Below are 27,429 nucleotides of genomic sequence, written 5' to 3'. Positions count from 1 at the left end.
CTATTTCCAAATTACAACTTAAGCGTCTAAACTTTACTATAATCCAAAAATATCAAACTCAATTCCAAAAATTTTGTATAATTTATGAAATATTTTTTTATCATGATTGTAATGAACTTGTCACGACCCAACCTATGGGCCGGACCGGCACTAGGACCTAGGCCAGCCTAAAGCCTCCGAGGCCCGTAGTAAGCCTAACTATTCATTAACCCAATTCTAAGGCCCATTTGAGCCCAATTTCAAGAAACCAACCGGACAGAGTCCGGCCATAAAGTGGACATTTCAACGGGGAGTTTTTGACTCACCCGACCTGTAAACAAAATATATCATCAATTGGGGAGCTCAGCTCACCCTCCACATACTCATATCATCATAAAGATAAATGGGAGCTCAGCTCCCTCATCCAGCCCATCAAACATGCATATACTAATTTTACAGGTCCACAATAAGAACTTATATTACAAGCCCAATTTAAATGAAGGTTTCTAACACATGCAGAAATTCTAGAAAATTCATAGAATTACACAAATATTGATAAACGACCTGCGAGGGAGAAAAGCAGGTTAACCTCACAAAAAAATATCCTCCTGTGGCCTGAAAAAAATATTGAACAGGAGTGAGCGTTCGACTCAGAGAGTAAAATATCAATTTTAACCATAATCTCTATAACTATCTAAAACTAATGCACCCTGTAGAGTAAAATGCAACATCAACAACATTTTCACATCATAACATCAAAAAGGTAATTTGGAGCACTCACGCACCCTGTAACATCAATCATAATATATGGGAGCTGATCCCCTATACAGCCCTCTTAAATCCAACGGTGCAAGAACTCAAGCCGGACTTTCGCTTAATAAACCAAATCGGGGGTCCCAGCGAAGAACTCAAGCCGTGACTACCCCCCGAAGGATCGGGTCCCAGCGAAGAACTCAAGCCGTGACTACCCTTCCTATCCATAGTCCACACCACATCACACGCACGCCAACGCACGCACACTGCTCCAAATTACCACAACAACATCCATGGCACGTTAATAGTTATGAATGCAACATAAATCGTGCCTAGAGTTTAACTACATAAATATATGCATATAAGTGATGCATGGGCATGCTGAACATATAATAATATCGAAATTACAATTAAAATTAATATTTTACTCACAGACTTGACGGTGGTCAGGCGAAGGAAGAAGACAATTTTATTACAATCATTTAATAAATTTGACTCAATACAAATAAAGAAAAAGACCAAATACGTCCTAAGTCGAAAATCGAGTCTCCCTATACCTAGGACCTACCCAACCTGCAAAAGGGCTCAAAACACACTTCTATATTCAAAATCCATATATCCACAACTCAATCACATCACACAGCCCCTCCTGGGCCCATCAAATCAATCATCCATCACAATATGTAAAATTTCAATTTAGTCCTTATAATTGAACATTTTTGCAAAAGCTGCCCAAATAAGCTCTAAAAATTCTAAAACTTTGCCCCGCGGTCCTTAGTAATATTACTAAGCTATTGCAAAAAGAATCATAATTTTCTAAGCTACCATGAATATTTTATGGATTTTTAATCCTATTTAAGCACTAGAAAATTACGAAAAAACATTGGGGGATAGCCAAAACCTCGATCCAATTTGGAGACTTTTCCGGTAACGGGTCTGTTTGGCCAGAAATTCACAGACCCGGACAACTGTCGAATTTCCGCGAATTGAAGATACCTACACGAAGCCCATAACACGGGGGTTAGTACATAAATTTTTTGAAATTTTCTAAGCTCATTAAATGCTCGGAAAAACACTGCGAAGTTCCGTGGGACCCACCGAAAAACGGTGTCGAAAAAATTCGAAATTTATGTCGCCGCGAAGCTCTCGACGAGTGGAGCGCTCGGGTACTCTCGGTTTTCTCGTGGGGTTTACGGTTTGTGAGAAATCTAGCCCAAAAGTCAAAATGGGGTAAAACTTCCCGGGCAAAAATTGGACAAACCGCTCGATGGATTTCGGTGTTCTTGGTGTCTATGGAAAGCTCTCGACGAGTAGATGAGTTTAGACACAAGACCCGGTCCGATTGGTGGCCGGATCGGCCGGATTTTGGCCGGGAAGGTGAACTGCGTGTTGCTTCGGAGCCGTTTCGTGGGGGCGAGGTGGGGAGACAGGGGAGGTGGCGGCGCGGCAAGGGGAGGAGGGAGGAGGGAGAAAAGAGAGAGAGAAGGGGTGGAGGTCAGACGAGCGCGGGAGGAAGAAGGAAGAAAAAGAAAAGGCCGGTCCGATTCGACCGGTCCGATCCGGTCCGGTTCGATTCGGACGGTCCGATTCAGGATACAAAATTTTGAATTTTTACTCTGCCTCGGGATCGAAAACGAGGTCCAAAAATTCCGAAAAAATTTCAAAAAACTCAGAAAAATTCGTAGACTCCAAATATATTTTTAGTTTTGCCACGTGGTCTTTAAATTAATTTTTAAAAATCATCAAAGTTTATATTTTCGAAAAATCGAACCCGATTTTTAAAATCCGAAAAATCTCAATTAATTTCTTAAAATTTAAATAAAACTAAAATATCAATAATACTCATCAAATAATAAAATTTAAAATTTTTGGGGTGTTACAGAACTTGAGTTTTAATTGATGTATTATACTTATTCAAATTATGTAAATTTTGTTGAACTTAGCATGATTAACTTTGTATGGTTTATTTATAGATTTCTTTTATGGTTTATTCAATGAAATTAAAATGTTAAATGAAATTGTAGTTTATTTTTATTTAGTTATTTTAAAATTTATAATTTTTTGGATTCGAGTATTTGATCCATATATCTATTTTACACTAATTTTTTAGTAAAAAATAAAATATTAATTGAGTTTGAGCTGATTTTCTTTTTAGATTTAAATTTAAATACCCTTAATTTTATGAGTATTTTGCTTGATTTCATCTACGATGACTTCTATCCTTGATAATATGCTTAGATGAAGCTTAAATGGATGAAAATTAAAGCATCAAAATCTTAACATTGTATTTATTTGGTGAATTAAAAAAGTAAAAATTTCATATCCCTTAAAATATTTTACTCTTAAATAAAGCTATTACTCTAAAAATTCATACCTTATTTTAAATAGCAAATAGCGCGAGTTGAATTATGAAATTTAAATCAATAAAATAATGAATTTAATTTATTAAATAAAATTTAAAATTAAATCAGCTAACGAGTGAATTCGTGAATTTAAATAAGTCAAATAATAAATTTAAATTGGACTTGTTTACCAAACAGATTTTAAATTAAATTAAATTAAATTTACACTTGTCTCGTGAAGGATAGAGAGCTTGCCAAGATTTACAGCCCTCACATCTCGGCTCACAAAAACCCTTACGCCACTCTTTGAAGCTATTCTGCGACTCCCTTCCCCGGTTGCCATGGGAGACAAAGAACGATCTCGCGACCGCGACCGTGACCGTGACCGAGACAAAGAAAGACGCCGAGACAAAGAAGATCGTGATCGCGACCGTGACCGAGACCGCGACCGCGACCGAGACAGAGACCGCACCCGTAGCACCCGCTCCCGCACCCGCTCACCTGACCGTACACGCTCACGACACGCCCGCTCCCCTGAGCGCCATCGTTCTCGCTCACGCTCTCCGGAGTCTCGTTCTCAGCGCCGCCATCGCCACCAGCGCACCCCATCCCCATCGCCACCCCGAAAACGTCACCGCTTTGAGACCGAAGAAGGCAGAGATAAAGAAAGGGAAAGAGAAAGAGAGAGGGATAGACAAAGGGCAGCTGTGTCAGATTTCCTGGATGGGATCGCAAGGGAGCAGATGGAGAGGATTGGGAATAACAATACTAGTGGTGATGGTGGTGCTGAAGGAGGAGAGGGAGAAGTAGAGGTAGAAGGATCTTTAGTGGATGAGGATGAGATTGAGATGATGAAGAAGTTAGGGATTCCAATTGGCTTCGATTCTACCAAGGGGAAGCCAGTGCCTGGTGCGGACGTCAGTGGAGTGAGAGTGGTTACGAAGCGGCAGCCCAGGCAATATATGAACCGAAGGGGAGGATTCAATCGGCCATTGCCTCCAGAACGGAATCGCTAGCTATTTTCTTAGTCTGGCCAGGTTAGGCTTTAAACTTTGGAGTTTTGATTGGTTGTTGACGAACTTAACGAAAGTTTACGGTTCTTAATTTGTCAAATTATATTGTTCCAAATGTATGTTATATTAGTTTTTTTTATTATATTGTTAGATTATACAAAATAGAGTGGGCTGACATACTCATTACTTTATTATCTATGCAATCGTGGTCTATGGTTTTGAGGTTAATTTGATTGAACTTCTGAGGAAATGAAATTTTGTGGTGGTGGATGCATTTCATGTCAGGTCGAATGGTTTCTTTTGCTACATTTTATGGTTGGTTTATGGTTTGTTTGATGCCAGAGCTGATAAGTCATTTGGTTAAGTATTTTTGTACCCAGGTCACTTGCCATTTCTTCTCATAGGTTCACTTTCATTTTGGATTGCTTTAAATCTTAAAGGCATTAAGATGTTACTAAAGTGCTGTTGATGCCAAGAGCAAGAGCTATTCGATTTTCTTTTTATTTTGATTGGGTTGCTTGTTGCTAACTGTTTTGACTTCGTCACTCTTACCCTTCCCCAACTTGATCTTTGTGACCACCCAAAATAAAATATCCAAACTGAATTAATTTTCCAGTTCTCAAGGGTTTTAAGGCTTATCAGCTAGTGCATTTTGCTCATTGAAATTGAAATTTGGTTATAGTTCCCAGAAACAAGAATAAGTTGTTTTTTTAGCACCAAATCATGTCTATATACAGGCTTTTTATGATGCAGGTTTTAAATTCTACATCCATTTTCATAGGAACCAAATCACATGCTTTAATGATTTGCTTACTAAGGGTTTGTTTGACATTACTATTAGAGTTGTTGAGAAGAATGTTTTCTTAAATATATTGTATTAAAAATTAAATTTGATGTTTTAGCCATAACCCATAAGATACTAAAATAACAAAATAATTTTTTTCCAAGGTTTTTTTTTTAAAGCATCTAAAATGATTTTTTTTTTTAATGTTTTTTTGACCTTGAAACTCAATGCCAAACTGGGCCTAAAAACTCCTAAGAGTTCCAATATTAATGTGAACTTGTTTCAACTTATCAACAGTGATGAATATAGTTCTCCACCTGTACACTCATATGTTTAAGTTTTCTAAATACCTAGGTATCCTAGGATTCTGATGAAAGGTGTGCTGAAACAAGCCTAGCCATTGAAAATTAGATACTGCAAATAGGAAAATAACTGAAAATCAGTGACTCATGTACTGGTCTAATGTTATTCACCTTTTCTTGTTGCATCATCTTGGCAGCCAAAGGGATTGGCAGGAACTGCTAGAAAACTAGTGGATCCACTAGGTCTCTGGATTTTTTGCTGGGGACACCTAGTGATACCTAACTTATGTAAGGGAAAATTTGGCAATCCTTTAATTAGTATGGCAATGTCTTCCTTCACTATCTTTTCTTATGAATAAAAATATATAAAAGTGTCTTTCCAATAAAGAATGAAAATAACTACCTGCAAAAATTATATAACGTCTATAGCGGCCTCCTGTACTTTCTTTTAGCATTAAAAAATTGTTAAACAACTCCACTTTCCATTTCTACCTCAACATTCCTTAGGACTCCGAAGTTATGAGCATAGCAGAGCAAAATGCTGTCTCTTTTCTTCATCTGGGTTATTTAATGTGGATTACAAATTTAGAGGAAAAGGTCAAAATGAAGATTTAGGTCCTCCGATACTGATGCTAGATAATAGAAACGCTTGTAGATTAGTTTTTTGAGTTCGCTTGCTTTATATATGTGGCAATATGACTTCTTGTTGTTGACTTAAAACTTTCTTTGCTTTAATATGCTCCCAATGTATTATTCTTTTTTGTACTCACATGTGCACTGTTGCACAAAAGGTCAACATGGCATAAACGAGAATGCTAAGATCAATGGTCCTAAATACAATTATAGACTAGATAAGGAACAAATATATTTGCAGGAAGGTGCAATTGGTACAAAGCTCAAAGGCATTAACTACAGATTAGTTGTCTTATCAATGTATGTTGATAATTTTGAATTTTCAAGCAAAATTCATTTTTGTTTGTGCATACTTCTTGTAGGAATGCACTTGCACCTTGCATCTTCCATGTAGGCTCTAGTAGGATCCCTCTGTTTCTTAGTGTGTCTTCCATTTTAATAACTATGGAAAGAGATGATTAAGATAGTTTGCCATTGTTGATGTTGATCATTGAATGTACTAGTACAAAAGATTGAGTTTATCCAAATTATGGGAGAGAAAAAGGTGGGAGATAAAATTGGACTGGCCTAGATCAAAATTGTTTTAGAAGAATTTAGCATCATCAGATCTCTTTATAAATGAGCATTGACTATAGTAAAATTAAGGTAACATATTCATACAACCTACCTTATCTAGATTGAAATTGGTGTTTAGCTAAGTAAGTCATGTTGTAGTTGTTTGTAAGGTTGTTCTTATGTGTTATTAGGGCTAAACAAAGTATTAAAAAGGTGATGATCTATCTAAAGCTCAGTTCAAAGTAAAGGCGGACAAATTGTTGATATTGCATTAGTAGTTAATAAAATGTTGATTACTGGTGATACTGAGGGTATCTGGACAATGGACTCATGGGCAGGGTATATTCTATGGAGATAAAGTTATACGGGTATGTAGGAACAATAATATAGCCCAGTTTGAGTATTTTAGCGAAGTATGGGGATGAATACGACTACTTTTGAGTGCTATGAGAGGGGTAGCAACAAGTTATGACTGGTTTTCCTAGAAGACAACAATAGGTTAGAGGGCCAAGGGGATATTCCCCCTTGGCACTCTAAGGGTTAAGTTAGCATGGATGAAAGATAGAAGACAATAAGAAGACAATTAAAGGGTGAGCAAAAGAGGTTTTAGAATGTTTTACCTGATATAATAAATACCTATATATACTAGGGGGAGCCATTAATAAGTAAACACGTGGAGGTCTATGCCAAGTGGGATTGTCTCATTCAAGTAGGATATGTCTTATTGAGGACTAATGATGATTCTGACACTCCTGAAACAACGGTGATGGATAGTCTATTAATCAGGGAATGTTAGGAACTTAGGGCAAGTGGCAGATGAAGTCGACCTGTTGAAACTTAGTACTCAATTCAACTCAACTCAACTAAGCCTTTGTCCCAAAATTTGGAGTCGGCTATATGGATTCGCTTTCTCCACTCTAAACGATTTTGGGTTAAATCCTCAGAAATGTATGCTGCTTCTAGGTCATGTTGTGCTACTCTCCTCTAAGTTAATTTAGGTCTACCCCTTTTTTTCTTTCTATCCTCTAACCTAATTTGCTCTACTTGTCTAACTGGAGTCTCCGTATTTCTATGCTTCACATGACCAAACCACCTCAATCTCCCTTCTCTTAACTTATCTTCAATTGGCACCACTCCTATCTTTTCTCTAATACTCTCATTACGGACTTTATCTAGTCTAGTATGGCCACTCATCCACCTTAACATTCTCATCTCTGCAACTCTTATCTTAGACGCACACGACTCTTTCAGTGCCCAACACTCACTACCATATAACATAGCCGGTCGTATGGCTGTACGGTAAAATTTTCCTTTCAACTTATTGGGAATCTTACGATCTCATGAAACTCCCGTGGCACGTCTCCACTTCAACCATCTGGCTTTAATCCTATGACTAACATCTTCCTCACATCCCCCATCTACTTGAAGGATTGAGCCTAGATATTTAAAGTGATTACTTTGGGACAGTACCACTCCATTCAAACTAACTCCTTCCCTATCACCAGTTTGGCCTTCACTGAATTTGCAATGTATGTATTCTGTCTTCGTTCTACTTAACTTAAAACCCTTTGACTCTAGAGCACTTCTTCAAAACTCTAGCTTTCTATTGACTCCTTCTCGTGTCTCATCTATCAGAACAATATCATCCGCAAACATCATGCACTAAGAAATACTCTCTTGTATATGTTTCGTCAATTCATCTAAAACTAATGTAAAAAGGTAAGGGCTTATGGCTGATCCTTAGTGTAATCCAATTGAGATCGGAAAATCTCTTGTGTCTCATCCCACCGTGCGCACAATAGTAGTTACTCCTTCATACATATCTTTCAACACTTGTATGTACCTAATAGATACCCTCTTTTGTTCTAACACATTCCATAAGACATCTCTTGGAACACTATCATAAGCCTTCTCCAAATCAATAAAAACCATGTGCAGATCTTTCTTCACATCTATATATTTCTCCATCAAGCTTCTAATGAGAAAAATCGCTTCCATAGTTGAACGACTGGGCATGAAACCAAATTGATTGAGAGAGATAGAAATATCATGACGTAGTCGATGCTCCACAAGTCTCTCCCACAACTTCATAGTATGGCTCATGAGTTTAATTCCCCTATAGTTTGAGCAACTTTGTATGTCTCCCTTATTTATAAAAATAGGTACTAAGATACTCTTCCTCCATTCATCAGGCATTTTCTTTGAGTTTAGAATTTTATTAAATAATTTAGTTAACCATGCCACTCCCATATCTCCCAAACACTTCCACACTTCAATTGGTATTTCATCGGGTCCACAGGCTTTACCCACTTTCATTCTCTTAAGTGCTTCCTTTACTTTTAAAGATCTAATCCTTCTAGTATAATTCACATTCTTTTCTATTGTTCTATAATCTATATTCACGCTATTACTATTTTGACTATTATTAAAGAGATCATTAAAATAATTTCTCCATCTTTCTTTGATGTCCTCATCTTTCACCAATACTTTTCCTTCTTTATCTTTAATGTACCTAACTTGATTGAGATCTTGACATTTCCTTTCTCTCCTCCTTGCTAATCTATAAATATCTTTCTCCCCTTCTTTAGTTCCAAGTTTCTAATATAACTTTTCAAAGGCCTGTGCTCTTGCTTGACTAACTGCCTTTTTTGCCTCTTTCTTTGCTATCTTGTACTGTTCATATGCCTCATTATTATCACATTTAGGTAATTTCTTAGACCATTCCCTTTTTCTCTTCACTGTCTTTTGTACTTCCTCATTCCGCCACCATCTCTCTTTTGAGGGTGGTCCATGTCCTTTAGACTCTCCAAGTACTTTTCTAGCTACTTCTCTAATCTTTGATGCCATCTGTATCCACATATCATTGGCCTCCATATCCAGCTTCCATACTTCGGACTCGAGAAACTCATTTTTGAACTTCACTTGCTTTACTCCTTTGAACTCCCACCATTTTGTTCGAGCTACACTATTTCTTCTGATCTTACTTGAATTGTTCCTAAACTTGACATCCAAGACCACCAACCGATGTTGACTTGTTAAAGCCTCTCCTGGAATGACCTTGCAATCCTTGCATAAAGCTCTATTTATCTTCCTGGTTAAGAGGAAGTCGATTTGGCTTTTATGTTGCCCACTTTTGAAAGTCACTAAATGTGACTCTCTTTTTATAAAGTAGGTATTTGCTAGCATTAGGTCGTATGCCATAGCAAAATTCAGGATGCTTTTTCCCTCCTCATTTCGACTTCCAAAACCAAAACCTCCATGAACATTCTCATAACCTTGTTTATCACTTCCTACATGTCCATTCAAATCTCCACCAATGAAAACATTCTCTTCATTCGGTATGCTTTGTATTAAATAATCCATATCTTCCCAAAACCTTTGTTTACTTTCACTGTCTAGTCCTATTTGAGGGGCATAAGTACTAACTATATTTATTGTTTCTTCTTCTAGTACTAGCTTTACTAGTATAATTCTATGTCCTACTCTTTTCACAGCTATTACTGCGTCTTTCAATGTCTTGTCTATGATTATGCCCACTCCGTTCTTATTTCTCTCATTTCCAGTAAATCACAGTTTGTACCCTGAATTACCCACTTCCTTACTTTTCTCTCCTACCCTTTTAGTCTCCTGAATGCAAGCAATATTCACCCTTCTCCTTTCCAAGGTATCCACAAGCTCCATTAATTTTCCTGCAAGTGATCCAACATTCCAAGTACCAACCTTGATCCTCCTCCTAACCTGCTCATTCCTAATTGGTCTCTTTCTATGATATCTTCTATTGTTTTCTATGTCTATCTTATGTTCTGTTCCACTATCTGTTCTACCATCTGTCCTATGGATTAACTTCTTCACCCACACTCGTCCATGATGTGGGAACCCTTGCTCACTTAACACCACACCCGGGCGCCGGCATGGCGCGTCTCTTTCAGTGAACGCCCTACACCCTTGCATATTTCTCACTACACCCGGGCTCCGATGTAGCGCGTCGTTAGTAGAGGACGCCCCAACGTTTATATCATTTGAATCCATATCAGGGTGTCTATGCCCTTTATATAGGAGTTATCAGGTTGTGTATTCTGATTACTCGAAATCACATGCTGTACCTTTCTGAGTATCTAAACGGATAGTGAGGTATGACCTCTTTGAGGGCACATGGCATGGGTCTAAGTAGTCGGATAACGTATAATGTATTGCTACCTTTATTTGATATCCGAGTGTTATTGTATAATATGACTCTCTTTTGTTGAGGACACGTTGTATCCATCTAAGCAGTCGGATAATTTATATTGTATCAATGGTGGATTCTTATAATCAAGGAGACTGATATGCAAACTTGACATGGAGAAGTTCTATTGCATGTCTAGTGGATATTTTCCTGTATTCTTTATAGGAATTGGTTTTGAGGCTTCTATGGTGTTTAATGGTTGTCCATTGGGCTTTTTTCATGCTTCTTATAGTTAAATAAACCCTTTTTCATTTTGTTTCTATTCTAATTTTGAAGGCTATGAGAAAATATTGACCAAGCTTATAATGAAGAGTTTGGTTAGTGGCATTCACACATTACCTGGTTGATGGTGGGAGATTTTTCTTGTTGGGCTTAGCATGGAGGAAAACTGTGGCACTTATTGCCATGATAATAGATTAGCTTTATCTCCAAATTTTTGTTACTATGACAATATTTTCGAGACATAGAAGCTGATTTTAATTTGTAAACTTGTATGGGTGCAAAAGTATCTCATCTTGCATATAGTGTTGGCTCTTCCTTGGTCCTTTGTAATAATTTTCACTTTATTTATCCCAGAAACAATGGGCAATATATTGTGGAAATGCCAAGCAATCTTGGCTTCTCTTGGCTGTGACCACATTCATCTTAGAGTGACCAGTCTTGATCCTTCCTAATTGAACCATGTCATTTTGCATTGCTGGGCCATGCTCTTACTTTTTTTTGTTGCTTGATTCTCTTCATGAATGTAATATGCACATGTTCATGTGTGGTTCTTTTTTAGTATGCTCTTCTTTTCCTTCTAAGGTGGTATTTTTTCCTCTATATGATATTGTACTTAAAAAACACCAGCAGTGTTGTTAAAGTTGCATCTTAGGTGCGGGACTTACAAGGCTTCAATCCTAATGCCTCTATTGGAGAAAGGCAGGTGATCTTTAACAAGTGCTTGCCTTATGCGGCTAGATGTGCTCCTTGTTCCAGGCACAAGGGTCTAGAAAAGCGTGCCTTCTTTATTTCCATATCTAGCGAGCACTTCCATTGGCAAAAGACACTGCCACTGGACTCAAAATTTGCCAACCTACTAGAATCCAATATTGATGCACTAGGAAGTCACCAAAATTAGTGTTGCAGATCTACTAGAATCTGATGAATCAGAAGATCTACTTCTAGTCTTTAGCCCTAGCGTGGGTGAGTGCTTTCTTTCATTGAACAGGCTTTCCCCTCTATCATACCATTCCTTGTGACGTTTGATAATTTATTCATAAAGGTAGTTGTGCCTCCCTATCCGAAAGGTAGTTGTGTCCCCCTAAAACCTATTAGTCTAGTCAAGCACTCAAGCAGCCTTCGTTCCAAGACTGCTTAGGCAACCTTTCTGGAAAGTCTCTCTTCCACTTCTCCCCTAACCCTTTAGCCTCGCTTGTCCCCTCCTAACATTATTTGTGATGAAATAGAAGAGATTGATGAAGGCTAGATTCCTTATATGTATTTTTCTGTGCTTATTAATGCTTTGTAAATTAGTAATTTTGATAAATTTGGTTAATAGAGCTACATATCTATGATTATTTGATTTTATTTTAATTTTTTATTAAATTTAATTTTTTTTGAGCCTCAAGTCATCCAGGCGTATGCCTGTGTCTCGCTTGTAGGCTCCAGGGCCCCTTTGTGCATAAATGTGCCTTGCACCTTTAATAGCTATGAGCAGCAGAATCTCTTATTTTGTTACTTTCTCTCACAGTTGCTTTAATACCAAAATATGTCATATTTCTTCAAACGTGGAATACTTTTGTTAAGTCTTATTGGTGGAGGTAAAATAGTGTCAATAGCTTATGGCCCAAATTATTATGTTGTAAAAAGTCATTATTTTGGATGTTTATTTCTCCTATGACAGGATTATTAAAAGTGAATAACCAATGGATGATAATTTCCCCCCCAACTTTTATGTATGTTATTCTTTCTTCCCTAATCATTAATTTTCTGTCTTCATTACAGATGGAAGTATCTTTAAGCATAGGTGATATGTTGGTAACTTGAATGGTTGAATCACATCAATGGACCCAAATGAAAGACCTTGTAAGCTGGAGTCTCCTGCATGATCTTGAGATAAGGTCTTTGTATTAATATTGTGTTTAAAATTTTACTCTAGCTCTTCAAGAAGTAATCGGAGTGCTTGCATTTAGATTATATGGCTTTTGGTTTAGATGACCCCTACCAGATGTATCCTATGATTGCAATATGAGATGATTCTAACATTCGAATGTTAATGCTTCATTTTATCTTTCTAACTGCAATTGCATGTCACAGTGCTATGCCTAGGTATTATAAGGACTTTTTGAGACAGCCAATTCATTTTGTTTCTGGGTGTGGATGCTTTTCTAGTGAGAGCAACCACAGGTTAGCACTCTGATGGATTACTGGCTATATGGGATACATGCATAAACTTTTCTAATTATTTTACCATGTCTACTTTGTTGTCATTTTATTTGGCTAGGTAATGGTTGGTTATTTTGTGAGCATGAAGATGAGCTCTGACCCGAGGCCTCAAGAGCCAGACAAACGAGGGTTTGGCATCTTGATAAAGTGGCACTTTTGTGTAGTAGTTCATATCATCTGAATGAAGTTGCATTTAAATAATTTAATTTTTGACACATGATATAGAAATCTTCAGAACTGTTTCAAAATGCATCCATCTTTCAGAAAGATAGGACTGCTAAGTAATGAAGATATGTTCTCACGGTTGGGGGGTAGAATTTTATTTATTTATTTATATATATTTTTTTTGAGTAGTGGGATTTGGGGAATAGGGACTTGAACGTTGCTTTGCTAATTGAGTGGTATGCCCTTAGCTGATCAAGCCAGGCTAGGTAGTTGAGGTAGAATTTTAGGCCAAATGGAATTGTAGAAATCCTCCATTTAATTCCAATGATTTTAAAGTCGAGGTTGAATTATTGATTTAATTGTCAGTTTTCAGTTCAATTTGTCTAAGCTGTTTGAGCTGCCCCATCGATAACATGGATTGAATCATTAGTGAATTTCCAATTTAACCAGTTGAATATCTGGTGCAGTTTATAAAACTTCATTTTTATGTCTTGAAATGGAGGCGTCATTCATTTGGAAAATTAGGTGACTGGAAGGTCTAATTTTGAAACTTCATCACGATTCACGTCATCTAATTTATGCATAAGCAACATGGGCGGTATGGTGGTTTAATTTTTAATAAAATAGTTATTTTCTTAAGAATAAATAATCTATTGATATGAAAATTTATAATAGAAAAATATTTTTTATTAAAATTAGTAATTTAAAATTTCTATATTATTTGTACATTAACAAAATTAATGACATTACGGTATTTAATTTTATATAATATTTAATTAAAAATTAAATCAGAAGTTTTGATATGTCAAATCAGATCACATAATGTTTAACCTTTTGTACACAATATTGGTAAAGAAATCATTTCCCAATTTCAGAATGCGTAAATAGAATCGTTCGTACAGAATCATTTCGGTTTTGGAAAACCATGGGCATCACCACAGGCTGTCTTAGAACAGACCCAAAACCATGTGCTGCTTACTCATTTGACAAATTAACAATAATAAAGAACTAATCATTCAAGCATATATAGCTTATTTAATTAGTTGTATGTCTCCACTAGCAAACCCAACAACAATACATCCATCTTAGGTGCATAACAGAGAAGGAAACAAATGAAAGACATCACAGTACAGCAAAGACTGGTTTCTCTGTTAGGTGGGGGTGGTAGTGGTAGTGGTGTTGGGTTTTTGAATGATAAAGGACATGCACTGACCCTGGTGCTTGTTGTCAAATGCTAAGCAGCGAATATAAGCATTTGGGTATGCATTTTTGCATTCATGGATTTCATTGAGCACTTGAGATGAGTCATTGCATCCAAACATGGGGAGCTTCCACATTGTCCAATATCTCCCATCATAGTATCCTGGCATCCGGCTATTCTCTCTATGCACATGCCCCACCCAAACTCAACAAAGAAAAAAAAATGTAATACTATAAACAAAGACCATCCATGTTACTTGTTGTTTGGTTATGGTAAGTTAGCTTACAGGAAATAAATAAAATTAGCTTATTTAGATGGCATTATATCTCACCAGTTTCTAATGCTCTTAAAATGTTATAAACATGAATATGGTGTGAATATATAGACCTCTTAGACTGAAGAAAGGGCCAACAAATAGATGTTTGATACAACTTTAATCTAAAAATAAAATAGCAATCTTTAGTATCTTTATGGGGAAGAAAAGGAAGATCACCTTCAAATTTATCTTACCTCATCGAATTCAAGGCAAGGGATCCATTCCTTTTTAATCATGTAGTCAATCTCCCTTGCAATTGAATCATCAGAAAGTGGAGGAAGGTAGGACAAAGTCTCATACTTCTTGTTATTGATTGGGTTCCATGTCTATTTGATGAAAAGAACAAATCATCAGTAGTTAGACACGGAGAGAGAGAGAGAGAGAGAGAGAGAGAGAGAGCGAAATAAGCAGTTTTGGATTGTTTTTCTTGATTATATTACCTTCATACAATGAGTTCTTGAGCCATTGGAGACAGTTTTGCTGCTCCATGCAATAGATTCATTTGCAGGGAACAGTTGCTTTGTTGTGTTGGCTTTTAGGCCGCCGTAACCAGACCCAGCAACCAGAGCTGTAAAGATCCCGGCGGCCGACATCTTCTTGAACGATACCAAGGAAAGAGAGAGGCAGAAGAGTAGAAGGACAACTGATCTTAGTAGTTTTACTTGAAAATATGACAGAAATGGCTCAGGAAAAGGACAAAAGGGGCTGGCTTGGGCGTTTGTGAGATGCTAAGCTTAGTGGATTTGTTAGTGAGGACAATGGGCACAAGATGGTGGAGCGTTTTATTAGGCTTTTTTTGTGTTGGTATCATCACCTTTTCCTACTTTTAATATTTTTTTTTCGATTAAAAACAATCATTGTATTATTAAAAATGACAAATTTTGGTTGAAACTAATTATTTTAATTGTTATTTTTAAAAATTAATAAAAAGTAATTTTAAAAATATTTTAAATTAAAATGATATATAACTCAACTTGTATTTAAAATATGATTTTTTAAATTTAATTTTATAGTAAAATTTATTTTATTTATAAATAAATTTTAGAATTTATTTATAAATTAATTTTTTTATTTAATATATTTTATATTAAATTTAAATTACATTTCAAATGAAATAAATTTTACTTTTGGAATAAATAATATAAAATAAAATAAAATATAATAAATATATAATTTTATTATTTAAAATATATATAATTTTAAATTTATAGTTTATTTACAAACTTTATTAATTTTGATAAATTTGATTTAGTTATAATAAAGTTCATGTAATTAAAATTTTCATTTAAATCAAATATTAAAATTTTAAATTTATAAATAAATTTCATAAAATTTTATAAAATTTATTTGTATTATACATAATACAAATCAAAATAATCTAATTTAAATTTTATCAAAATCAATGAGACCATATTAATTCATGACTCGTGTCACTTCACTCTATCCATTTGCCAATTTTCAAGCATTTCTAGACAAAACAGGGTAATTTATAATTAAGCATAGGAGATATAGAAAAACCCACAAATTGGTTATTGATTTTTTTTTAATAATAATTTGATCTTTATCTGTTAATAAATTAGTCACCATCGTTAGTTATTTTTTAATTTAAAATAATTTAGTTTATAAAATTTTATTTTATTAGTAAAATAGTCCCTATATTTATATTTTATGTTTAAGTAATCATTTATAAAATTATTTTTAAATAATTAGTTAAATATAAAATAAATAATTACTTAAATATAAAATTTAGATATAAGAACTATTTTGCTAATAAAACAAAATTTAAGGAATTAAATTGTTTTAAAATGAAAAGTAATTATCGGTTAATTTACATAGTAAAGACTAATTTATTTACAGAATTAAACTTTTTAGGATCAAATTGTTACTTAAAAACATATTAGAGACTAATCTATGAATTTTGCTACACCTCAAAGATTTGATTGTAAATTATCCATCAAAACACATAAATTTAGCCATATTTTGTTTGAATGTATTCTTGGCAGCCGCAGAAAGATTTGAGATCCATCAATCAATTGAAGACATGAGCACAACTGAGCAACGTGTAGCACACTAAAAGAAAAATACATGATTAAATTCTCAAATAATTACAAGATCTAGTTCAGAACTTTAAGAAACAAAATGATAATATAAAGCAAAACTTTATTTGAAAGAAACTCTGAAAATGAAATTATGAAAAGTTCTCAGCAAATAGAAAATAAAGGGTTTATATGGATTTTACAATCCCAAACTAAGAAGAAACAGCTTTCCACTAAAGAGAAACCAATCCTAAAAAGGATAGGAAAGTTTAAATCTTACTGAAACATGGAAATTTAAGAGAACTAGTAACAAATCCGAAAAACCGACGTCAACACAACCAGGCCGTGTGAGTCGATAAATTACACTGGCTGGCCGTCTCTGGACTGCTCGTGAGATATTCAAGACTGCCCGCGTGATGATGGATTACTTAACATGAGCAAGCCGTGTAACCTTCTGGACCTTTGCACGCTTGATAGAGTTTTATACAGAAGTAGACACGGTCTTGGCCATAGCCGTGAGACTTAGGCTGTGTTATTTGGCCCTTTGCTCAGAAGACATTATCGAATACACGGCCATGTAATTTGGTCTTTGTGGGCCGTGTAACTCACTGGATACTCTGTCATTTGCCTTCACTTGCAAAGAACTTGACCTCGAGTTATGATCTTAATATTCCAGTGCACAATCCAGCAAATAATTACAAAAGTTAGCTACATCATATTTCCCATCCAATTTGGAAGATCCACCACATAAGCATTGTCATTGATCTCCTTGGTAATCTTAAATGGACCATATTTCCTTTGCTTCAGTTTATAAAATGCCCCAGCCGTCAATCTTGCCTTGCCAAGATACACCATAACTTCATCTTTAACTTCAGTTACCTTGAATCTCCTATGCTTACCTGCAGTCACCTTGCACTTTGCATAGGCCAACCTTTTCTTTTTTGGCTTTACCAAGGCATAGTGCAAAGAAAGAAATGAGTAATTTATGGTCAAAGATATGCAACCAAATAATCAGTTTACAATAAACAAAGTGCGGACACATTTCCACAACTGTTAACTGCAGCTACTAGTACAAAATGCTGTTCATTTCTATCAAATTCATAGCATTCCGTAATATCTTGGAAAAATAATTATTATAATAGCTGTTTAAATATAGATGAAGAAGCAGTTTGGAGGAACTTGCTTGAAAATTTTTTCTTAAACACCAAAATATGTGAAAATTAACATCTAAAGAAACAGTAAACAAGATGCAAAATTGGTGAAAATGCAGTAAGAAGTTCCATACAAATTTGAGTTCCTAAATTGAGTTGTTTTTGACACATTAATTACTGCTCAATTAGTATTTCACATTGCCATAGTCACTGTCTGCATATGGAGAACTCCTGTTTTTAGCTCAGATCACCATAAAAATTAAAATCAATACCCACAATGCAAAAAATGTTTTCCTCAAACATGAGCTGAAATCGCAGAATTCAATTAGTAGTGCTCTAAAAGGGTCATGTGTGCTGGCATCCTTTAAGGCCATCAAGGAAGGCCTCAATTTCAACTTCTAAGTTTGGTTCTGCAGATTTAACAGTAAAGATAACAAATTAACCATAAATATTTGCAAACTACCCACACTCTTCTCTTTATTTCTTTAAAGGCACCTTGAATTGATCATTATTCAATAATTATAATCTAAAGCAAGAAAATGAGGAATGATATAACAGAGATCTCAAGGGAATCACGTCCATGAAGAAACAAGCTCCAATTGGTTATGGCTGGCCAAACATCTAGAGCTCAAAAAAAAGAAAAGAAAAGCTCCATGAGAAACTCAAATGTAACTCCAGAGAAATTTATGTTTTTAAAAGGAAAAAGAAAAAACACAAGGGGAATATAATTTGTGGTTAATTCTAATATAAAATTGTATGTTAAAACATCCTTGCCGAATTAACATGCCCTTTAACAATCAACCAAACTATACAGATTGCATACTAAACCCTTTTGAGTGATTAGCTAAATGTCAAATAATCATCAAGTAAATTCTATGAACTTTCTAATACCAACTTCAACATCCAGATTGTCAAGAAAAAAAAAACACATATATAAACAAAAAACCAATCTTCAAATATCATATATTTTCCCAAAATATATTTGATTATCACCAAGTAATCAACAAATTATAAACTCCAAATCAAATATATAATGCAAACCAATGCAAATTATGCTATATAATCTAGTTTCTAGCATGGATTGATACCTTGAAAATCAATTACTTAGAAAGTGGTTGTGGTGTATCGTCAGATTGGCAGCGGCAATGATCATCTAGGTCAATTGAAGTCCTAGCTTTGGCTTGGGGTGGTGAAGATTGCCGGATCAAGCTTGATGGTGGTAACGGTCACCATTTGTTGGTAAAGGAGGCGTCGGATGAGGTGGGTTGAGGATTGTGAGTCAGGAATGAGAGAAGTTTTGAATTTTGACAAGGATGGATTATTTCATCAGTTTAACGATACAATTCCATGGGAATGAAAGATACCCACACAAATGGTTGGGTATCACATGCTTACTGCTTAAGAGAATAAATGATTCCTAGGAAAAAATTTTCTTTTACCTCCTAAAAATCAAGGGTATAACGTTCTCAGTTATCTTATTCCTGGGAATGTAATCTCATTCCCCTCTACAAAACGCCACCAAAAAAGTGAAAGGTATCCCATGGAGTCCTTGGTGGCATAAGATCCATCTTTGCAATGTTAAACAAGTAGCAGTTCACTTTGCCTTCCTATGTGCACCAACATTCAGAGACCTGCTAATCAAAAGCAACGTTCAGTTTGCTCTGCCATTCAACGAAGACCGACATGGGACTCTTGTTTCCAGTTCAACATTATTGCCCAGTAGTAAAACTGTAGATAACCTACTTACATCAGCATGCATCATGACCAACAGAATAATAATAATAATCAAGTTGCTTGTTGAGTTGATTCAGAAATTCGGTGATGCCCGCAAAATGAGAATGGACCTTATCATTGTCAACAACAAACTTATGAACAATCCCATCAATCTCAATGAAACTCCATGCAGAAATGGTTGCTGCTCCCCTCTCTTTCATCATTTTCCTTAACCTAATCACCTCCTCCCAGCTTCCCTTAGTGGCATACATGTTTGCTAGATGGACATACCTTCCACTATGTTGTGGCTCTAACTGGATAAGAAGCCTCCCTACCCTCTCCCCCATCTCAAGATGGCCATGGATCAGACACCCATTTAGCAAAGAACTCCATATGGCTCCATCCGGCTTCATTGGCATAATATTAATCAATATCCCAGCTTCTTTAATCAGCCCAGCTCGTGCCAAAAGATCAATCATGCACCCATAATGCTCAATCAAGGGAGCAATGCCATAAACTTTACTCATTCGTCCAAAGAAACACCAAGCTTCACTCAACAAAATTTTGTGATTACAAGCAGTGAGAACTGCAACAAAAGTTACAGCATTAGGTGTAGGTCCCTTCTTCTCCATCTCTGCAAAAAGCTCAATTCCTCTTTCATTTTCTCCATTTACAGCCAACCCCAAGATCATAGAACTCCATGTTGTTACATCTTTATATAGCATCTTGTTAAATATTTCAACAGCATCTATTATGTGACCACACTTAGCATAAAAATCTATCAATGCAGTGCCCATCTCGAGCTCATAATCCAAGCCGTTCCCATCTATGTAGGAATGAATCCATTTCCCATCCTCAAATACACCTATTGTTGCACAGGCATTAAGGACGCTAACCAAAAGAGATCCACTAAACCCCACACTACTACAACTCTTCAATTCTTGAAACAACTCAATGGCTTCGTTGAAATGACCACTCCAAACATATCCAGAAACCATTGCACTACAAGAAATTTCATTTCTTTCTGGCATTGTATCAAACATCTTACGCGCTTCATTGATCAATCCATTACTACAGTACCCACTAACAAGACTAGTCCAGCAAACCACATTCAGATCAATACTTTCATCAAAGACTTGACGAGCAAGTACCATTGCTTCACACTTTGAGTACATATTAATAACAGAACTAATGATATAATAATCAGACATGTGTCCGAATTTCAATATTTGACCATGAACTTGATCAAGCCAAGACAAGCAAACGCAGCATTTTATCAAACTTCTAAAAGTATGGGAATTTGGTCTGATCCCTATGCTATGCATACGTGCAAAAAGTGAAAGACCCTTTTGAGGATGTGAGTTTTGAGAGAAACCCAATATCATGGAATTGAAATTGAAGGCATTGGGCAGTAGGATTTGATTGAAAATGGTTTGCGCATAATTGATGTCTCCATTGTGTGACAGTGCACAGAAGGCTAAGATTTTGCTGGTTATAAAGGTGAAACGAGCCAAGCCATTTGTGATTATGTGAGTTTGGATTTGCTTTAGCTCTATCATGGTTTTGCATTTTTGCAGAAGAGCAAGAATTGGAGAATTTGATATCGAGAGGATTCCTGACATGGGTCAATAACCTTAGATGCTGTAAACTAAGCAACATCGACCAGGGTTAGAAGAAAATCTCACAAGTAGGGACCCTTGTCTATATTTGATTCAAGGATAATTTGATTGATAAAAAATTGCAAGATAATATTTAAGAAAATAATAATTAAAGAATTGTTAGACAACAATACCCTTTATTTCAATTATCATATTATATGCAAAAAATATAAGGCATTTTCATTTTTTTTTAATTACAATATAAATATATATATATATATATATATATATATATATATATACACATTTTACGGTCAAAATTTTAATTTAATTTATGAATTTTTTTCATCTATTAATACCTTTATTACTTCTTTTAGGGATAAAAGTATATATTGGATTATAGACCTGAGGCCCATTACAAAATAAGGATAAGAAAGAGGCCATGCCCTACAGAATTATAATCCAAGGCCTATAAAAAATCATATCTAACAACTATCCACCCTAAACCAGACCAGCCCATAAACCACAAAAAACCTAGATCAAACTAGAAAGAACCAATCAAAGTTTGAGCATAGTGCAGGGAGATACATGGCCACCAACAAAATTGAATTTTCTGGCGTAGCTATGCCGCACGTGAAAGCCATAAACAGGAGCTCTCCAAACAACACCAAGAAGCATAGTTATAGAAGGACCCCAAAAGCACAAGAACCTCATATGCTTAGTCATGTAAAGTGCAACCCGGCAGATCTAGACTTAAACAAATCCTTCACCGATCGAAATACAAAATCTCAGGCCACAGTAGCAAGGTAAGGCAAAAATATCAGAAAACCAAGATGAGAAGGGCAATAGTGGGTCTCTTCGGCGTCCCACTCACGCCTTTCGGAATCTCCCTGTCTGTTGGAGCCCAATGAGTTACCCGCCAAAGCTCCTCTCATTGTTCGTCTGCAAAAGAGCTCCAGCAATGATCTACACCTCCCTCTTATACCTGCGGACAACAAGACTGCAGGATTGGAGCAAGAACATAAAAGCACGAAAACGCAAATCAAGAATGGTTTTCTCATTGAAGACTAGATCTGCCATAACCAAGAACAAAATGTCTATTAGCCTATCTAGAGGTGAGGAGAGCAACCCAAGACTAGGCGGAGGGAGGAAGAGTCACCTCTACCCGGAAGGGTAAGAGTTGCTGCTGCTTGGCAATGACAGAGGACAAAAAGCGAAAAAAAAAAATTTAAATAAAGGAAACTCTTTCTACAGAGAAAAGTCTCTCTCCTATCCCTCTCTTTTTATCATTTCTTAAAACTTCATTTCTTTTATATATTTTTTCGTAAAAAATAAGTTATAATACTGCAAAATTTGGATAGACAAAGGTAATAATCGTGATTATAATTACAAGCTTAAGCATGCAATTTATTCAAATTAATATGCTCTGATTAATTTAATTTTTATATATTGGGAGTTACAAACTATCTCCAAGAGCAAATATACTATCTCTGAAAGAAAGTAAACAAGACCAAATTTTCAAACGGTGCCTCCTCTTATTTGGAAGAAAACTTGGAAGCTACCTGTGATGCCTAAGTTAAAAGTCTTCATGTGGCGTACGCTTCTCAACTCCTTACCTGTGAAGGAAAACTTGCACAAACGAGGAATCCATACGGATCCTCTATGCCCAATCTGTCAAACAGAAGTCGAATCTGTTGAACATGCCCTTTTTTGGTGCGATCATGCCAGAGCAACGTGGTTTGCTAGCCCCTATGCCTATAAGCCGAATCCAATTGGATTCTCTTCTTTCTCTGATTGGTGGCAATCAAGGATTGTTGATGACATTGTTAAGGGAAGTCCACATTTCCATTCTGTCTTGGTGATTGTTTGTTGGCAAATTTGGAAGGAATGTAATCGAGCAGTATTTGAAGATTGTACTCTCAATCCCATGAGTGCTCTGCATAGGATTTCTATTTTGATTAGGGAGCTGGAATTCTTAGAAAATTCTGCCAATATGTTATCTAATGGCCATCCTTACCCCATCCAAGTTAGATGGTCTCCTCCCATGCCAGGTCAATTGAAATTGAATTGTGATGTTGCGTGGAAAGAAAATGTTCCTACAGCTGCTATTGGAATTGTTGTTCGTAACCAAGAAGGAACCTTGATTGATGGTGTTGCTAAAAACCTTCAGTGCTCCTCTCCTAGTGCTGGTGAAGCTAAGGCAATTTTGGAAGCTGTTTTACTAGCCAAGTCTCGAGGTTTCAGTTCAATTATTGTGGAATTAGATTCTGAGATCTGTATTCAAGCTATCACCAAGTCCAATCAATTGATCAATTGAGATATTCGAGCAACAGTTTTGGCAATCCAGGCTTTAAGAACTTCTTTCTTCTCTTTATCTTTTACTCATGTAAAGAGGTCAGGCAATGCTGTAGCTCACTGTTTAGCCAAGCTTAAGTTTCAGAATTTACTTGTAATTGGCTAAATACAGCTCCACATACTCTGATGAATCTTTGTTTGTCTGATGCCCCTTAGGGCCTTGTTATGCCATCAGCATTTCAAAAAAAAAAAAAAGAAAAAAAAAGACCAATTTTCCAATTTACTTGCAATTGAGCATGGATAATTAAGCATTCATAAAACATGTTCTCCTGCTCGCAATATATATTACGCACATTCAGAAAGGGACACGTACTATTTTTTTCACTATTAGCCGTTCAATCCACAAGAACCTCCCAACACACTAAGGCGCGCCCCTTCTAACATACCATCCTTTAGGCCTAACACGCGGCTTGGGATTGGGAGGCATTTCATCGATCAACAACCAGCCATCGATCAACCACCAGCCTCCAAAACTTAGCCATGAGCTTCAATATTAAAATAACAACAATTAATTAATTAATTAAATTATTTTAAAAATTAAAGAAATTAAAATTACTAGAAAAAGAGAAAGAAATACTTACAGGGTTAAAATCCTTCCATCATCATCATCATCATCATCACCACCACCACCACGAGGAATACGATATAACCTTATGAAGATATAAAACAAGAAGAGAAAGAAGCTCAAACCAATGGCACAAGTGGCAATGGCAAGCCCTAAGGAAGGTGCTAGAACTGCATAAGTGCCTGTAACAAATGCAACCACCATTGCTCCCATAGCAAGGAGGATAAACCTGAAGGCAGTTTTTATTAACCAGTAGTATTTTGGTCCATATCCTAGCATCGCCATGATGAAGTTGATAAAAACAGAAGAAATAGAAAGAACCATAGCTATAGTGTCTGATATAATAAATGCTTTAAAAGCTGAATTTTTGCTCAGAATGGGAGTGCCTTTCCCTGAATCTTTTTCATCACTAACATAACCACCAGGTAAGGTGAATGCGGCTGCAAAAGTTACTGTTGCGACAAGTGCTGCAGTCACCAGATGTGAGTCTTTGGCTTCTTTTAATTGAAGTATTATCTTTTCTTCTCTCTCTTTTGCCATTTTTGTTTTATATGTCGGAGCACATTTCATAACATCTATAATATTTTCTTTGCCCCTCGGACGACATTCCAAAACATCGAAAATATCTCCCAAAATAGAAAAGGAGCCGTCCTGCAACAATCTTCGAATATAATTAGTGTCATTTATCTAAACCATCAGAGACAAAATTGCATTATGGTCCATAATGAACCACAAAGTATGGTAATATATTATGATAAAAATAAATAACTGACCTTTATGATAAAGTTATTGGGGATGCGATCATATAGTTTTTTCCAAAGGATGAAGGCATCGTTATCTCCATCAACTACGAAAGTAGGCAAAGGGAGACCAAGACCCTTAAACAGATGGACAGGCGTGCTCCCATTATTATCTTTCTTAATTATAAGGGAAATTAACGATGAATTTTCAAGGATTGCTTTCAGTACTTCTTCATTTTTACTGTATACTGCATAGTGAAGAACGTTTTTGCCATCTTTGCTGGTGAATTTACAACAGTCTGAACATTTAGAAATAATCTCATTCATTGCGTGTTTATTGCCTTTAGCGGCTGCAACGTGAAGAGCTGTCATTTCCAGGGTTTCAGTAGCAATGTTGGCAATAGATTTATCCTTATCTAATAGAGTTACCACCGTTGACCTAGAACCTTCATGTGCAGCAACATGGAGTGGAGTCCACTCGAACTTTCCCTTTTTTTTAATCAAACTACTTTGTTTCTCCAAGAGCATACAGACTACGTCTGAAAGAAAGTCAACAAGACCAAATTTTATAGTCAACTTGTAATTGAGCAAAGATTTTAAGCATTAAGGATAAAATAATCATATTTAAAAAATAATTTTAATATTGAGAGAGAACTCAATTTCATTAAAAAAAAAAAAAAACAAAACAAAGTGGATTTGAAGGAATAACTAATCCATCCTTATTTTTATTTTTATTTTTCAACCCATTAATCTCTACTTATCCCTCTACCCTTTATTTTCTATCTCTTCCTATCCATCAATCCAAACGAAGTGAAAAGTATCGAAATTAAGTAATGTAAATATATACATGGCATTCATAATTCATATTTTTGTTCTTAATTTGGCCACTCAAGATCTGAACTATAATAAGGCTTCTATGTTTGTCTTCAATTTTCTCTAGCTACTTTGTACAATTTGGGGCTTATTATAATTGTCTAATTTGATTTTCAAAATGTTATTAAGAAAGAGATTTGCAGCTCATTTCCTACACTAATAGGCAAATATTAAACTAATAACTAATATGGGGGAAATCTGTTATCTACTAATCATACCTGTATCCCATCGTCTTACTGCCGTATGCAACACCGTTTCACCATCAGGGCCGCCATAATCCAGAGATCGTGAATTGGGATTATTTAACAGTTCAGCCACTATATTTGTACATGTGTTATCAACAGCCAAGTAAAGAGGAGTTTCCCCACGATTATTGGCAGAATATATGTAGTGAGGATCTTCCTTGCTCAATATTGTTTTCACAACACCCAGACTTTTTTCATTTCGTGCTGCTACATGCAAGGCCGTTTCTTTCTTTCCATTTACCTTCCTTAACAACTTCCTTACTGCTTTCATTGCCCTCTCCGTTGCCACTTCTTCACTCTGTGTATCTACTGCATCATGTAACATCCCCGCTGCCACTTCTTCGCTCTGTGTATCGACTGCATCATGAAGCGTCTCGGTTGCCACTTCTCCAATCTGTGTATCTAATGCATCATGTAAGGTCTCTGTTGCCACTTCTCCGCTCTGTATATCTGCTTCATTATCTAAGATCCTTATTGCCACTTCTCCGCTCTGCGTATCTACATCATGAAAGGTCACTGTTGTCGCTTCTACGCTGTGTGTATCTACTACATCATGTAACATCTCCGTTGCCACTTTGCCATGCTGTGTATCTACTGCATCATGTAAGGTCTCTGTTGCCACTTCTTCACTCTGTGTATCTACTGCATCATGTAAAATCCCCGCTGCCACTTCTTCGCTCTGTGTATCGACTGCATCATGAAGCGTCTCGGTTGCCACTTCTCCAATCTGTGTATCTAATGCATCATGTAAGGTCTCTGTTGCCACTTCTCCGCTCTGTATATCTGCTTCATTATCTAAGATCCTTATTGCCACTTCTCCGCTCTGCGTATCTACATCATGAAAGGTCACTGTTGTCGCTTCTACGCTGTGTGTATCTACTACATCATGTAACATCTCCGTTGCCACTTTGCCATGCTGTGTATCTACTGCATCATGTAAGGTCTCTGTTGCCACTTCTCCGCTGTGTGTTTCTAATGCATCATATGAGACCTCTGCCAACCTGATTAGTTCTTTCGCTACATCAGTATACCCATGCCTAGCTGCAACGTGCAACGGAGTATCACCGCCACAATTTTCCTGTGAGAACAACCTCGGGCATTTGACAACTACTTGCTTCATAAAGTCGGTTGATATTTCCCAATGACAGGAAACATAAATATGTAGTATTGTGTCTCCATTTGGTGCCACAATGGAATCAAGATGATCTAAATGTTTCTCGAACAGATCAAATATGCCTCGTTCTGCTGCCACCTTTAAGTTGTCTCCCGGGTGTGGGCATCCCTGGCGGGTGCAATTTATGCTAGTATTCGACATCTCGATAACTAGAAAGTGGTAGAATTTGAAACAGCTATGAGCTTTGGTTGAAGGCTTGATGACTTAAGGTTATATAACAGGCATAGCCTAGGCGTCTCTCCCAGACGAGTGACTGAGGAAGCATTAGGTCCCAGTCCAATTCA

At 36.2% G+C, this 27,429-nt stretch overlaps 4 protein-coding genes across 7 annotated transcripts; 1 reads left to right on the top strand and 3 right to left on the bottom strand.

The window, feature by feature from the left end:
- Nucleotides 1-3,303: 3,303 nt before the first annotated feature.
- LOC110646338 (uncharacterized) lies at nucleotides 3,304-13,537 on the top strand. Of its 2 annotated transcripts, XR_009145514.1 has the most exons (4): nucleotides 3,304-4,111; nucleotides 12,573-12,688; nucleotides 12,885-12,974; nucleotides 13,072-13,537. XR_009145514.1 is itself a non-coding variant. In XM_058139464.1 (2 exons), exon 1 carries the CDS (start codon nucleotides 3,416-3,418, stop codon nucleotides 4,088-4,090), a length of 675 nt encoding a protein of 224 aa, XP_057995447.1. In that variant the 5' UTR covers nucleotides 3,304-3,415; the 3' UTR covers nucleotides 4,091-4,111; nucleotides 12,573-12,865. The 2 variants fall into 2 exon arrangements, 1 of the variants encoding a protein (XP_057995447.1); XM_058139464.1 differs by lacking the exons at nucleotides 12,885-12,974; nucleotides 13,072-13,537 and having other exon boundaries at nucleotides 12,573-12,865.
- Nucleotides 13,538-14,880: 1,343 nt separating this feature from the next.
- LOC110646335 (ribulose bisphosphate carboxylase small subunit, chloroplastic) lies at nucleotides 14,881-15,465 on the bottom strand. Its single transcript, XM_058140023.1, has 2 exons — nucleotides 15,136-15,465; nucleotides 14,881-15,021 (listed from the first exon to the last, which is right to left on the bottom strand). Exons 1-2 carry the CDS (start codon nucleotides 15,286-15,288, stop codon nucleotides 14,881-14,883), a joined length of 294 nt encoding a protein of 97 aa, XP_057996006.1. The 5' UTR covers nucleotides 15,289-15,465.
- A 1,369-nt stretch (nucleotides 15,466-16,834) lies between these two features.
- Nucleotides 16,835-21,346, bottom strand: LOC110646346 (pentatricopeptide repeat-containing protein At5g66520). Of its 3 annotated transcripts, XM_058139443.1 has the most exons (3): nucleotides 19,630-21,346; nucleotides 18,971-19,513; nucleotides 16,835-18,503 (listed from the first exon to the last, which is right to left on the bottom strand). In XM_058139443.1, exon 1 carries the CDS (start codon nucleotides 21,215-21,217, stop codon nucleotides 19,631-19,633), a length of 1,587 nt encoding a protein of 528 aa, XP_057995426.1. In that variant the 5' UTR covers nucleotides 21,218-21,346; the 3' UTR covers nucleotides 16,835-18,503; nucleotides 18,971-19,513; nucleotide 19,630. The 3 variants fall into 3 exon arrangements, with proteins under 3 accessions (XP_057995426.1, XP_057995424.1, XP_057995425.1); XM_058139441.1 differs by having other exon boundaries at nucleotides 18,971-21,345; XM_058139442.1 differs by having other exon boundaries at nucleotides 16,835-18,292; nucleotides 18,971-21,345.
- Nucleotides 21,347-21,487: 141 nt separating this feature from the next.
- LOC110646336 (ankyrin repeat-containing protein NPR4) lies at nucleotides 21,488-27,418 on the bottom strand. Its single transcript, XM_058139437.1, has 5 exons — nucleotides 25,945-27,418; nucleotides 24,887-25,392; nucleotides 24,130-24,764; nucleotides 23,862-24,033; nucleotides 21,488-22,178 (listed from the first exon to the last, which is right to left on the bottom strand). The coding sequence occupies exons 1-4, from the start codon at nucleotides 27,284-27,286 to the stop codon at nucleotides 23,910-23,912; spliced, it is 2,607 nt and encodes an 868-aa protein (XP_057995420.1). The 5' UTR covers nucleotides 27,287-27,418; the 3' UTR covers nucleotides 21,488-22,178; nucleotides 23,862-23,909.
- Between the last annotated feature and the right edge of the window lie 11 nt (nucleotides 27,419-27,429).

This window comes from Hevea brasiliensis, chromosome 17, assembly GCF_030052815.1.
Source record: "Hevea brasiliensis isolate MT/VB/25A 57/8 chromosome 17, ASM3005281v1, whole genome shotgun sequence".
Classification (NCBI taxonomy): Eukaryota; Viridiplantae; Streptophyta; class Magnoliopsida; order Malpighiales; family Euphorbiaceae; genus Hevea; species Hevea brasiliensis.
The sequence above is the reverse complement of the archived record's forward strand: the minus strand, read 5'-3'. Positions and strand labels throughout refer to the sequence as shown.